Below are 15,198 nucleotides of genomic sequence, written 5' to 3'. Positions count from 1 at the left end.
TTTCTTCCCTAGGTGTCACAGTTATTAAAGAGGGGAAAAAAAGCTCTGCCAGGCAATAAAAAAGGCTGTTTATCCGGCAGCAGCATCTTCAGACAAACATAGAAAAGGTGGAAGAGGAACCCTCTCAGCACAAGTAATCTGAGACCCAGAGGACCACCAAGAACTGCAGTTTGAGAGGGTCAGCCCCATCCCTGCAAATCAAGAGGAAACCCCATATAACTCAGCGTTTAGCAAAGCACAGATTAGATGAGTCTAAACACGTATATAAATTGTTTGGGGAGTGGAGGGTAGTTAATCACTTCCCTTAATGTTTTTACCCTTTGTTAAATACATTTACCGCCAACTCTTGATTATCCAGCATAACAGGGAGGAAGGGTGGGGTAAGAGGGGATGAAACAAAAAATATGGATAAAGTAAAGCATGTAAATGAGGCTATTAAAATGATACAGGGAGAATGTGAAGGAAAAAGGGAAGGCTAGTAGAAAGGATCCTCGTATTAGTATGTCCTCATCCACGTTAAGTTCAGAACAATACAATGTGTACATGGTATTTAGGTGTGGAAGCAGCATTGCAAGGAGCTAACAGACCTAGTAATGGCAGGACAGCAACACCAGCTCGGAGGGTTTCCTGCCTTCTCCTGCCTATCAGGCTGTTCCCACCACTTTGCTGCGATGCATCATGCCCTCTGCTAAGCAGACGCCATTGTTTGCACGGCCGTGCTAGAACTAGGGTGAGGGAACTGCCCAGCTTGAAATTTAACTCCACCGAAAATGCTTGTTGTTTATGTTCAAATTTCTTGACACTTCTTATAGGGAGTATCAGCATTATATAGGCTCTGGTCACGAAGAGTGACCAGCACGTCCAGGTAGACCAGGTGAGCAATAAGCAGAGCGCTGTCTAGCAAGATGGAAATCTCTTTGGAATGAGCATGGCCAATGCCCACATCTGCTAAGTGATGGTGATGGTCTCCCACATTGCATAGATGTCTCAAAGGTAAAAAATTATTAATAGGGACAGTGATGAGGAGTTTCATTATGTGGAGTTTCATAGAGACTGTAACACTTCTTGCAGTATTTGTGAAATCCTCTGTCCAAAGCACATGGAGAAAGTGTGGTATCTGTTGAAATCGCAGTGTGATAAAAATATCAAAATGTCATGGAGCTCAGGGTATGCGTGAATGTAGTCCTTGCCAGTTGCCGAGGGACTTTGCAGCCAATGTTACAGTTATATTTAACTTCTGAAACACTTTTGCAGTCATACTATAATGCAACATTTTGTTTTGCCTGATTGCTTTTATTTGATCCATTCTTTGCAGGGAGATTTTTTGTATATTTGACACTAGCAGTTGTTTTGACCATGAAAATTTGGATTTAGGTCAGCTGTTCACAAGCAATTTAGATGGTGACACAAATTCTTCAGTAAGAATACTTCCACCACCAGAAAGTGAGATGCACATGTCAGACCTCAACAGTCTTTTAAACCACTTGCCTGTGGATTTACGAGTGATACAGTCATGTCTGAATTCACATTCTCATGCAAACCTCCCTCTTCAGACTTAACTTGCTGTGATAACAGACTTTTGCTATGGTATGTGACTGATAATAGCTGAGGGGAGAGGTTAACATAAAACTAAACGCTAGGCCATCCCCTAGATGTTGATCTAGCCAGAAAATTAAATACATGCACAGCTTTGCCTCCTCTACTCTTGGAACGTATCACTTAAAATACATTAGCTCACAGGTTCTAACAGGCACATCAGTCAACAAACAGTCGGGAGGTGCTAACAGCCTTTGATGTCTCGGATCAGATAGGGATGCTACAATAGACAGTTATACACGTGGCTATGAACGTGGCCAACTCCTGGTCAAGACCAAGGCCTGCCCTTCCCCACAGAGCCGGTTCAGCTCAGGCGCACCAGCCGGTGTAGAGTATCTGCAATGCACGGCCACCCTCCTTTGGGTGCAGGCAGCTACAGAAGGAAAGGCGCTCCACATCAGTCCCAGCACGACCCACATCACCATCTTCATCACTACTACTGGTGCCAGCAGAACACTATGACTTGTGGCTATCACACGAGGAGGACACGGAGAGCCACAGGTGACTAGGGGGATTTTACAGCCACCCCATAAACAGTAAGGAAAGACCCATGGCTTCACTCCCTGTTTTTCATTTCCCTCCACTCCTGCCCAATGATAAAATGGTTGAAAACATTTTATCGTGGACAAAACTCAACACATTTTTCACCATGCTGATTTCAGGAGCAAACAGATAAACCACATGTAAAAACTTGTATGAGGAAGCCCCAAGAAAAATTCAGCTGAAAGACAGTTTGGCAGTCTTTAGGAGATGTGTAAGGTGACCTGGATTACATACACTCCTACCTCTGCCCAGTAAAAAAACTGTTCAAGAGAGAAATTTGCCATCAACTATAATGCCTGTAGTTGTATTAAAATCATCGGAGTGGTATTACATCAGTCAGTGCAAAATATCTACAGAAAATCTCTTTGTGATCTAAATAAGGCCTAGCACCAAATAAATGCATTCTTATTTCTACAGATGTTGTTGAGTTTAAACGAAGTCAAGTTTCCTGGCAGCCTTTGCCTTTGTAGATTGAACTAAACTAAATCCTGAACCCCAAAGTCTGGTGCATTATATCTGCTCAATAATAAACTCTTTGACTCGCGCAGCCAGAGGTAGACCAAGCTCCCACTGAATCCAATTTTGATGAAAGTTTGCTGATGGAAAACAGAAAGAATTGGTAGTGCTTCATTTTGAATGCATACAGACCTATATAGGCTATTTAGGGATAAAATTTGGGGGCTCCCAAAATTTCTGCATTTGTTTTTTTCAGCAGCTTTGATAATTAGCTCATGTAAAAGCAGAAATTATAGGGAAACATATAACACGAAATCATGTGATCTCCTCAAAAAAAAAAAAAAAAAAATAGAGTGTACTTCTAATTAAAGTGACGATGGACATTGTTTTGCTTTTTCTCATTACTGCTGATTATCAAAACACTTAGGCAAAATTAGAGGTTTTCTCTCTCAACCCTGTCATCCCTCTTAATAAAAAACAACAACTAATGACATCCAAATCAATAAATAAATGGAAAAAAATAATGAGCTAATCATGCATATCACAAAAGATGTCAGAGAGGAACAATCTCTATAAATAATCATGTTGGGTACAGTCATTCACACCAAATGACAACGGATTCCCTTCCTCTGCTCCAAGCCAAACCACTCACCCTGCTCAACAGCTAACAAGAGAGTGTTTAGAACAGAAGCGTTGATGACGGGCAAACCTTTCGGTAGTCACAAGCAACAACGGGCAAAGAGTTCTGCAAAATTAGGTGAATTTCTGACAAGAAAAAAAATGGCTTAAGGTTATCGGAAGTGTTCTTCCGAAGATTTTTTTAAAAAGTATCAGGTTTTTAGTCCCTTCTTCAGTGGGCCTAATATGCCATCTGCTGTTTTAATTCTAAATTAGAATAGGTTTTGCAGGAAGCTCACATTCAGCAGCCTTTAAAGAAATAGGCTGAAAAAGTGTGGGAGTTTTTATTTTTAATTTTGGAAACAGCAGTTTATGCAAACACTGGCAAAGAAATTAAAATTTCACCATTTTTAATACTGCTGAGATACTGGTAACATGTCTAATCCATGGAAAACTATGCTTGCACTGTAGACTAAAATACAATGATCTATTAGCTCCATCTGGTGGCTTACTTTGCATTACAAGTTTTGCATCTTTCCTTGACAGTATTTTTTTTCCCCTGAGAAGCATTAGAAATTTGTTTAAAAGACAAGATTTATGCCTTTTCTAGATTTTTATCCCGCTGAGTGAAATTCCACAGCAGTTCAGTACGTTTAGCTTTCTAGCTCTCGATTTACACAAAATAAGAGCGGAGTTGATATGGAGTGGATACGATAGGATTGCAAATATGCGTGCACGTGCCTGCTAGAGCAACCCAACTCAACTCACTGGGGTTACCCACAGGAACAGATTTATGCCCTTGCAAGACTATACATGTGGCGTATGGCACCACCGCACGTTTGTGAGGAAGCAAACCTTTCGTAAAAGGCCCTGCACAACGCGATTTATGTTGAGGTAGTGCGACACATTTACCTGCCTGCCTGCGCGTTTGGAGCAGCCCACCCAGCAATAAGTGGAAAACAAGGCAATTGCCACGTTTTTCACTAAAACGCTTTCTTGGATATTATAGAAGGGCCAGGGAAACTTTCGTCTGAATCACGGAACTGTTGAGAACAGTACTGAATGTAAGCCTTTCCACCAGAGTATAGTTTGAAACCTGGGAGATGAACCGTAAAACACTGCTGAGAAAAAATTTTTATAGGCGAGTGCCACCTGGTGGATAAGCAGGAAGGCTTATCACATCAAAAAAACACTTTTAAGGTGGTCAGGACCTTTTCAAATCAGAGATTTTAAACCAAAATGTAACAGCAAAATATTACCGCAAAAGTGCACCCGGCAGCTGGGTGGACACATCCTTGGTGGACATCGAAGTGGCCTCTCTCTAGTCCCTGCTGATCCATGCGTTACAGTGATTACGCTGACTGGCTAGGAGGTTTTTGTGCTTTTAATTAATATCTTCGCAATCATAACTATTTTGAATTCATGTAGGTTCAAAAATAAATTATAAAAATGCTGTCTTTTCAAATCTATGTTTTATATACCATATTTCTAGACTTTTAAACTTGTAATGCTCTAAATATTCAAAACAAAGACAACTGCTTGTTATGTATCGTATGCAACAAAATTAACAGCATGAATGACCCACACCTTTGTTGTGAGTTTTAAGTCCTAGGGAAAGCATGACAGGGTTGGGTACACATTCCCAGGCCTCAAAGATAAGGGTAGAGATTGGCACACATCCCTGACTCGAGCAAAAAACTAAGCCTCTGTTGTAACTGAATGGATATTTCCGCTCCTGACGTACTAACGGGCGGCAGCCGCGCACTCCCAAAGCCAAGACTCTGCTTGAAAAGTCCAGCATTTCCTGCTGTATACCAAGGAAAATCCCTCATCTGAGGCCCAGTGGTGGTTTTGCTCACCAGTACGTGGGACAACAGGGCTTTTGTGGAATAAGTAACTGGAAAGTCAGGTTTATCTCTTCATATGCTTTCTGCACAACTTAAAAAAATTTATGTTTCTAAACTTGTATGATTTACAGAGCAGCATGGGAAATAAATGTATTATCGGAACTTAGCAGGCAATCAGACTATGCAGTTGACAGAGAAGCGTGGCTCCAAGTTTATCTGATGCAGTTTAAACCAGGGAGAAAACCTTTTGGTTTAGATTTAGTGGCATCAAAGGGACACCCCATCCTACGAGAACAGTGGGTACGTAAAATTTTAGAAATGTTCGTTCTGTCACAAGGACAATATATTTCGCTGCTTGTGTCTTCAGCCTCTGAGATTTATGCTTGTGTAAAACACAGTGTCGACTGACACTTAAGCATCTTTGTGGAACGTGGAAGTCCAGGAGTTGTCACCAACAGGTACAGAGCTTCTGTTTGCATTCACACTTTTCCCCGCCACTTCTTTGTCCTCATCCTCCAGAAAGGCCTCAGCAAGGAGGAGGAAGCAGCATTACTCGGACTGCGCACATCGCACACGCGTTGCATAGAAAGAATTAAGTGGATTAGCTGTACCCCTATGGTTGGTTGTGGCTTCAAAGGAAAATACTGGCTGCACCTACGTAACTGTCTCTGTTTAAGTGATTGAAAAGGAACCATTTCCCAGAAGTACAGGTGCACAGCTGACTGCAGCTATTAGGGCCTGAAAAGGGTGAGAATTGCTTTAATAAAAAAAAAAAAAAAAATTAAAAAAAAGGAAAAGACACGAACGCCACCAGGAATCTCCCTCACCCCTGTTTCCCTGCCCTCCCCCCCATCCCCAGGAGCTCCGGGCCGTCCACCTGCCGCTGCCCAGCCCCGGCCGGAGACCCCAGCCCCACGGCCGGCGGGGTGGGGGCCGGCGGCGGCCCGCAGCCCCTCCATCCGCTCCAACCTGCGTCCCCGCGGTACGGAGCAGGGTGCGGAGCAGGGTGCGGAGCTGAGCGCGGAGGGGCGGCGGAGCCAGCGCGCCCCTCCCGCCCCGCACAGACCCGGGGGACTGGGGTGGGCGGCGGGGGCGGGGGAAGGGGCACAGCGCACCCCCCCCTCCCCACAGCCGAGGGCCGACCCCGGTGCTCTGCCCGCCGCGCCGCGCCCCGTCCCGCCCCGTCGGGGGCGGCGGGGGGAGGGGGGGGGGGGGAAGGACCGGAGCGGGGAGGGGAAGGACGGGGCGGGGGCCGCCCGCCGCTGCCTTACGCAGGCGGTGAGCTCAGCGGCCCGCGGGCCGAGGGGCGGCGCGGCGGGGGGCGGCAGCGGCCGCGGCGGGGGTGGGGGCGGCCCGGGCAAACCCCATAAAGGGCGGCAGCGGCCGCCCCGGCAGCCGCACTCACCGCGCACAGCAGAGGCGCCCGGAGCGCAGCGAAGGGGTCCCGGCGCCCGGAGGGCTGGGGGCGTTGGCGGCGGCGTTCGCTGGGTTTTCTGCTCCGCTCTGCAAGGACGGGAGGCTTCTCGGCGGTCGCCTCCCCCCGCCTCGCGGGGCCGTGGAAGTGCAGGCGGGACTGTCCCGGGGCTGCCGGAGGAGAGAGCGGAGACTGCCCGGAGCTTCCTTCCCGAGCGCCGCTGCTGCTGGGGAGAGCTGAGGAGGAGGCGGGAAGGAGAAACGGCAGCGAGAGAAAGAGGACGGACAGAGAGAGAGACGGAGGGGACCGAGTGCTCCCCTCGAAGACCCTCGCTCCCCGCCGCCGCGCCCCGGCCATGGGGAAGCCGACGCCGCCTCTGCAGTGACTGCGGGACCCGGCGCCTGCCCGGCCCTCCCCGCCCCTCCGCCAGCAGAGAGAAACTAAGAGACCCCCCAAAACCTGAAAGCAAAAAACCAACCAAACAAAAAAACCCCAAAAAATCCTCTCTATATATTATATATTAAGCAAATAAAGAAATAACAAGGGCTCCGCAAAGCCATCGGCCGCAGCTGCAAGCCTTCCCTGCCCCGAGCTCGGCGGCCGCGATGAGGACCGGGGGGCGCCTGCCGGTGCCGGCGGCGCTGCTGGGGCTGTGCCTGTGCCTCTGCCGGTGCGGCGCCGCCGTCCCCGCCGAGCGGCGGGCGCTGGTGCTGCCGCGGCGCCTGGGCGCTGCCGGCGGCGGCGGCCGGGAGCGCTTCCGCCTGGAGGCCTTCGGGGAGCGGCTGACGCTGGAGCTGGAGCCCGACAGCAGCTTCCTGGCCCCGGACTTCACCCTGCAGTACCTGGGCGGGCCGCCGCCGCCGCCGGAGGACGACCTCTCCCGCTGCTTCTACTCCGGCACCGTCAACCGGGACCCCAGCTCCGCCGCCGCCCTCAGTCTCTGCGCGGGGATGCGCGGCGCCTTCTCCCTGCGGGGCCGACAGTACCTCATCCAGCCGGCCCCCGGCACCGCGCACCGCGGCGGACCTCACCTCCTCCGCCTCCGCGGGACCCCCCGGGCCGCCCCCGCCGCCCGCTGTGCCGTGGCCGAGGCGGGGAGGGAGGTGGAGGAGGCGGGGACGGAGCCCCCCGGGCACGCAGGTACCGTCGGGGCGCCGCGCCGCCCTCCGCGGGGACGGGACGGGAGGAGAGGGGGGATCCGCTTCTCCCTGCGCCCACCTGCACCCCGGCCCCGGACGATGCTGTCCCCTCAGCCCCACCCCGAGGGGCGTCGGGGAGTGATCCCACCCGGGTGCGGGTATCGCCCCTCCGCCCGGCGGCTATCTAGAGGGGTTATTCAGCCGGGGCTGCCGAGGTTCGGAGGCAGGAGTCAGGCGTGGGGAGGTGGGGAGCATCCCTTAGGTGCAAATCTGGGGTATCGGTGGGGTTTGGGTTCATTATCGTGGTCTCTTGCACTGGTTTTTCTCTTGTTGCGCTCACCTGCACTTTCCCTCCCTCTCTTTTTTTAATGCAGAAACGAGAAGCAGAAGGAAGAAGAGGTTCGTGTCCAGCCCCCGTTACGTGGAGACCATGCTGGTCGCCGACCAGTCGATGGCCGAGTTCCACGGCAGCGGGCTGAAGCACTATCTCCTGACACTGCTCTCTGTGGCCGCCAAGCTGTACAAGCACCCCAGCATCCGCAACTCCATCAGCCTGGTGGTGGTGAAAATCATGGTCATTTACGAGGAGCGGAAGGGACCCGATATCTCTTCCAATGCAGCCCTGACTTTGAGAAACTTCTGCAGCTGGCAGAAGCAGCACAACCCGCCCAGTGACCGGCATGCGGAGCACTATGACACGGCCATCCTCTTCACCAGACAGGTGAGGGACACGGAGGTCAAATCCATCCCTATGCCCACTGCTCCCCGCCCCGGAGGCCCCCTCTGCCAGGAGACCTCCGAAAAAGTGTTCAGAGGCAGCAGTCTTGTGTCATCGCAGCTTCAGCAAAGTAGGCTAGAAATGAAATGAACTGCTTTTTATTTAGTAGTTTAGTTTGCTATTTGCACCGTCTCAGGTGAAACTCACAGTATGCGCAACGTATTTCTGCCTCATGTATTTTTAGCAGATTTAGTGTGGAAATTACGCATTTTATTTCTACGTGTAACCCTTGTGTATGTTCCAAAGACAGATTTTTGCCATCATACCCATTGAAGTGCTGAATATTTATGCTCTTTCCATAAGTAAAGGCAAACTGCCAGGGCTGGATGTTTCTTGCCAAGGTTAAGACTCTGATCTGATTAATAATGAAACTGCCTCTTTTTTTTTTTCACAGGACCTCTGCGGTGCCAAGACATGTGATACTCTTGGGATGGCTGATGTGGGAACAGTTTGTGATCTAAACCGCAGTTGCTCTATCATAGAAGACGATGGTTTGCAGGCTGCCTTTACGACAGCCCACGAACTAGGTACTTGCAACTTTGAAAGGCAATTTCACGTGATTAATTGAAGCCAGCTCCCTGCCGTAAAGCAAAGAGCTGCCCGGCCCCCACCGCAGGATCGCCCTGCGGGGCGCGGAGCACCCTGCGCTCCCCGGCGCAGTCGGGAGGAGGCAAGACTTTGCCTTGTAGCAGGGTCCAACCGTGGAAAGCAAATGCTGCCTGCGCGGCGTTGGCTGCAGGAGCTGAGTGTTTGACTGATGGCAGAAAAAAAGCATGTGAGAAGCCTGTGAGGGGAGCGAAGACGCAATGCCATCTGCTTAAAATTTGGCAGCGCTCAGATTCAGGGTATTATTTAAAGACCAGGCTATGAGCAGCTCTAGAGGAATATTTAAAATAGCGGTGGTAATGAATAGGACAGACTTCCTCAAATCACAAACTTTCCTTTTTTTTTTTTTTTTTTTTAAGGCCACGTGTTTAACATGCCTCATGACGATGCAAAGCAGTGTGCTGGTATTAATGGAATAAGCCGGGATTTCCACATGATGGCATCTATGCTTTCCAATCTGGATCGCAGCCAGCCGTGGTCTCCATGTAGTGCCTACATGATTACAACATTTTTGGATAACGGTCATGGTAAGATGATTAAGCTTTCCATTCATGTGGCATTTCAGCTCTTGTGCTTTACTTATTTTTCCCTTTTTCTCTTTTTCCCTTTTTCTCTTTCTCTTTTTTCCCTCTTTCTCTCTTTTTTTCCCTCTTTCTCTCTTTTTTTCCCTCTTTCTCTCTTTTTCCCTCTTCCTGTCTTTTTCCCCTCTTTTTCTCTTCTCTTTTTCTGAAGAGTGCTTTCTCTGACATAACAGCATGGAGTTAACCTTTTACATGCTGCCAATGAATTTAGGAGACCCTTAGTTTTACAAAAATGGTGGCACAAATTGGCTCAAAGACTTTTGTTACAAAGCGAATGCACTTCCCTTTTGAAACCTGCTTTTTTTTTTTTTTTTTTTCCTTCCTTTTTTCTTCCTCTTCAGGTGAGTGTTTGTTGGACAAGCCCCACAAACCAATCCAGCTTCCTTCGGACTTGCCTGGCACGTTGTACGATGCCAACAGACAGTGCCAGTTTACATTTGGAGATGAGTCCAAGCACTGCCCCGACGCAGCCAGTACGTGTACGACGCTGTGGTGTACTGGCACTTCTGGAGGACTGCTGGTGTGCCAAACCAAACACTTCCCTTGGGCAGACGGCACCAGTTGTGGGGAAGGGAAGTGGTGCATGAATGGCAAGTGTGTGAATAAAACTGAGAAGAAGCATTATGATGTAAGTATTAAAAAAGAAACCAGACTGTATCTTGGGTTGCAGAGTAGCAGGGATAATCCTTCAGTGGGAGTAATCAGTTAAAAGGGCTTAAATAAATGGAGGCAGAGAGCTAATAAAACAAACTTAGAGCTTTTTTTATTACAAGTGGCTTAGGTAAGAATGAGCATGATTGTGGGTTTTGTGGTTTGGTTTTGCATTGCTTTTACTGTATCAACATTTTTGTTCTGCTTTTGCTTGTCATTCCAGACGCCAGTGCATGGGAGCTGGGGGTCCTGGGGGGCATGGGGAGAGTGCTCCCGGACCTGCGGCGGTGGAGTGCAGTACTCCTTCAGGGAGTGTGACAACCCTGTCCCGAGGAATGGGGGGAAATACTGTGAAGGGAAGCGGGTGCAATACAGATCATGTAACATCGAGGACTGTCCAGACAATGATGGTAATCTTTTCCCCATTTTTAAGGTGGAGGAAGAGTATCTTGTGGAGGAAGAGCATGTACAGAAGATGATCTAATGTCCACCTGTCTTTCCTCTGCCTGCAGGCAAAACCTTTAGGGAGGAACAATGTGAAAAGCACAATGAGTTTTCCAAGTCTCCCTTTGGAAGTGGACCTGCAGTGGAGTGGACACCCAAGTTTGCTGGTGTCTCTCCGAAGGACAGATGCAAGCTGGTCTGCCGAGCAAAAGGAACGGGATACTTCTTTGTTTTACAGCCAAAGGTATTACAAAACTGCACCTCTTCCATCTCGTAATGAATAAGATTTTTATTTCCTCCCTTTATGTGAAGAGTCAAGTGCTATAGAAATCTGAAATTCTGTTTTTCTCATATTTATGCTAGATTCTTCCCTCTTTTCTTCCTGCACGTACAGCTTGATCAGTGCAAGCATGCTTTACATATTCTGGCACAGTCCTTCCAGTTACTTCACATATCCCGCCTCTTCTACACACTCCACCCTAGTTTCCTCTCCTCTCCTTCCACCAATTTGATTATATTGAGATATGCTTGGAAAACTGAGAGGGTTCTTTGCCAAAACATTGGTGATTTCTCATACCGGTTACTAATATGCTGACAGCTTAAAATAAACAAAAGGAAAAATGTTCATCTTGCATAGCTACTTGAACTCACTGTCATAAGATGTTGAGAGCCAATAACTACCAGGGCGAAGACACAGATCGTTTTTTGTAGAGCAGTACTCCTAGAAATGAAGGATACGTTACATACCATTAAAAGCAATTTTGGTCCTGTACTTTGAAGACATGGCTACCTTCTAGTGACATTTAGAAAACAATCTCCTTTTTTTTTATATGAAATCAGTAAAACAGTTCTGTGAGGCTTTTTGGGGGGATGTTAATAAAAACTGAAATTGGTTGTTTTCTCCTGTCACCATGGCATCATTTTTGCAAGTGAGATGAAGTAGCACTCATACCTCCAGCTATCTGTGGGCTGCTTTGTTTTTTAGTTTCAAAAGCCCTGAAAACATGGGTGCTGTCAATATTTTGCATTTTGTATGTGTCTGTATTACGCAATTTCAAAGCAATGTGCATCTTCTAATCAAATGCCCCACTGCTTGTTTCCTGCAAAGGTTGTGGATGGTACCCCGTGCAGCCCCGATTCCACCTCTGTCTGCGTCCAGGGACAGTGCGTAAAGGCTGGCTGCGACCGTATGATAGGATCCAATAAGAAGTTTGACAAATGCGGTATCTGCGGTGGCAACGGCTCCACTTGCAAGAAAGTGTCTGGCACACTTGTTAGAGCAAAGTGAGTACATGACTGCTGCTAGTATTTTGTTCTGGTGAACGTTTTGTGGGTGTAAGCTATGGGGTTCCAAGTCGGTGAGATGTTGCCCTAGTTTATCGTTGGAACTGAGATTTGATCTGTCAGAGCCATCTGACTGAAGATAACTTACAGTGAGATCCCAGCAAAAGAAAGCCCCTTACACGTGGGCACGCCTCTGCCGCGGTAATAATGTGGGATGTGACCTTGGAAATCCCTTAATCCATTAATTTGATTAGGTCGGGAGCTCATGAGCTTAATGCTTCAGCTTCAAATGAAATGCAGTCTTGTGCTGGGCAGCTTCTTCCCTTTCCCAGGGAAGAGCAGAGGACTCAGTCTTTCTCTTTTCTCTTGGGCAGACCTGGATACCATGACGTCGTCACCATTCCAGCTGGGGCAACGAACATTGAGGTGAAGCAGCGAAACCACAGGGGCACAAGGCATGACGGCAGCTTCCTCGCCATCAAAGCCGCAGATGGCACCTACGTCCTCAACGGCGATTACACCCTGTCGACGCTGGAGCAGGACATCACCTACAAGGGCAGCGTGCTGAGGTACAGCGGCTCCTCTGCCGCCCTGGAGAGGATCCGCAGTTTTAGCCCTCTGAAGGAGCCTCTGACCATCCAAGTCCTCACGGTGGGGGACCTGCCGCAGCCCAAGATCAAGTACACCTATTTCGTGAAGAAGCCCACACAGCCTGGGTCAGAGAAGGCGCCCAGTAGAAAGAAAGAGTCCTTCAACGCCATCAGGGAGATCATCTCCTCTGAGTGGGTCATCGAGGAGTGGGGCGAGTGCTCCAAGTCATGCGGCTCGGGCTGGCAGCGGCGGGCGGTGGAATGCAGGGACCCTCGGGGGCGGCCGGCCACCGACTGCGCCCGGGAGCTGAAGCCCAGCGACGTCCGTCCCTGCGCCGACGTGCCCTGCCCGCAGTGGCAGCTGGGGGACTGGTCGCCCTGCTCTAAGACGTGCGGGAAAGGTTTCAAGAAGAGATTGTTGAAATGTATTTCTTACGACGGCAGCGTGCTGCCGCAAGAAAGCTGTGAGCCTTCCAAGAAACCGAAACACCTAATAGACTTCTGCAACGTTACGGACTGCAGTTAAATAGTATAAGTTGGGAAAGCTAATTTTTTTTTATTATTTTTTTTTTCCTTCAGAACAATGCACTGAAAAAAGAGGGCTAGAGGCAGCGCATGTGTTTTTTGCATACAGAATTCATGGTGAGGACCCGTTGAGGTGGGACAGTGCAAATAGCTTTAGTTGGCGTTGCATCCTAAAGATACCCTGCCAACTAAAAATTTGATAAAGATAGCAGACCCATGTCACTCACTCGTCTTCAGCAGATAAGGCTTGAGGGCATTATAATTGCCTTTTTTTTTACGTCTGTTACAAATTAAACAAAACATGAGCAGTGCCCAAAACATGTTTAAGCAAACATTTTGGGGTTCGGTTATTTCTCCCTTCTTTTGGATTTATATTGTGGTACTTACCAAGTCCCCATGTGTAGGAAGGGGAGGGAAAGAGGAGCAGAAAAGATAGCTTAAGATAATTGGTCAGGGCTTACCTACCTCACGAAGGGCAAAAACAGGATTAGAAAAGGAGCTTTAACTATGTCATTCATGGCTGCTATTGTTTCAGAGAATAGTTTTATATAAAAATAAAGCCATATTCTCCACCTGTAAAGAGTAAGAAATATCAAGAAGAGTCAGTCAACTCCACAAATATCTAGAATGTCATTTTTTTAAGTATCTTTATGTCATCCCAATGTGCCTGTCCATTTCTCTCATCCACTCCAATGCCATTGCGGTGACATACGTAATCCAGAGGCTAGAAAAAGTGGAAATCTTCATGGAGCAGGTAGCGTCTCTGAGTAGTTGCTCTTTGTGCCTTCTGTATACCTTCCACTGGCTTTTCTGATTCAAGCTTGGTCCTACCATCCTGTCAAACAGACTTGGTGGCATTTGGGAGCATTTGAGTCATGCTTTCGCATTCAGATCTTTTACCTTGCCCCAGCCAATGGAAATTATTTGCATTTGGGTTTGAAAAAAAAAAAAAATATCAAAGAAATCCCGCTATGAATGGGAACCTCTCCTGTGTCGCCTCTGCTGGGTTTGTAGTGCTCCAATCACTGATAAGGCGGAAAAACAAAGCTGAAGGATAGCAGGTCCATCCACAGCAATACGCCAACATTCGCCTAATTAAAGTTTGTGCCAGTTCATAGATAATGAGAGAATATGGCTTTCCATATGTATATAGTAAAATATATTACTATAGTTTTTATATACTTTATAAGTATTTTATATTTCTTTCCCTTCTGGGAAGGGTTATAATTTGTAATAAATGCATATAATGAGCGTATTTATTTTTATACTTCTTGTCTAATGTGATCTTCTAAGTTATCGCTTTTTTAAAAGAACATATAACAAGGATAGAGTATTTATACAGTATAATATGTTACTAGAGGTAATAAATGAACCCTATAAATTTTGGAAACGGAGCGTCTTTATTTCACTGGAGTAAAACTAGTCCATCGAGCGGAAAGAGCTTGGAATCTAAGGCAATACTACAAAAAAAGCTAAACCACATTTTTCAAACTGACTGGTAGCTTAGGCTACTAATTGACTGTGTTAGTGAAGGGGTTTGGAAAACTCTAGCCATAATGTCATATACCACGTTAAAAGGGGTAATTTTGTGTTTTATTACTTAACCACTAACAGGGTGCTCAGCACTGTTGTTTCATCTTTTAAAAAAATGGAGTGCAACTAGATTGATGCCACTGGTTTTAATAACTGCTTACAGAGGGAGTATTGCTGTCAGTGGTGTTTATAACCAACAAAATATGTACAAAAGTAGCAGTTTTACCTGCTCCACTTAACCTTACCCTACTGGGAAAGAAGCATTCAAAATTCAGACCCATTAACTAGCAGTCAGAGGTTTCCCTCATAAATTTCTGGAGGGCCTCCTCATCATGCTTTTCTAATTAGAAGTGCTGTGTGTATGAGCTGTTCTAACGCTGTTGGTAACACGTTTTATAATGTTAAAATACATACTAAGCATCAAGAAACTGATTTTTGCTCCCTCATTTCTGATCTCATGACCACTGCAGTCGAGGGAAAATCTTCTGTTGAACTCGGTAGGATTTTTGCCATGGAATTTGAGACATCAGTCATTTATGAGTACTTTTGGCTTTGTGTCATGTAAAAATCTATTAAAACTTCCTTTGCCAATG

General features: G+C 47.4%; 1 protein-coding gene across 1 annotated transcript; it reads left to right on the top strand.

The window, feature by feature from the left end:
* Nucleotides 1-7,079: 7,079 nt before the first annotated feature.
* Nucleotides 7,080-14,459, top strand: ADAMTS1 (ADAM metallopeptidase with thrombospondin type 1 motif 1). The gene is made up of 9 exons (XM_074151232.1): nt 7,080-7,614; nt 7,988-8,334; nt 8,786-8,918; nt 9,357-9,524; nt 9,920-10,206; nt 10,453-10,639; nt 10,742-10,917; nt 11,782-11,957; nt 12,332-14,459. The coding sequence occupies exons 1-9, from the start codon at nt 7,080-7,082 to the stop codon at nt 13,071-13,073; spliced, it is 2,751 nt and encodes a 916-aa protein (XP_074007333.1). The 3' UTR covers nt 13,074-14,459.
* Nucleotides 14,460-15,198: the final 739 nt, after the last annotated feature.

This window comes from Numenius arquata, chromosome 1 (assembly GCF_964106895.1).
Source record: "Numenius arquata chromosome 1, bNumArq3.hap1.1, whole genome shotgun sequence".
Lineage (NCBI taxonomy): Eukaryota > Metazoa > Chordata > Aves > Charadriiformes > Scolopacidae > Numenius > Numenius arquata.
This window is presented reverse-complemented; position numbering and strand designations above follow the sequence as displayed.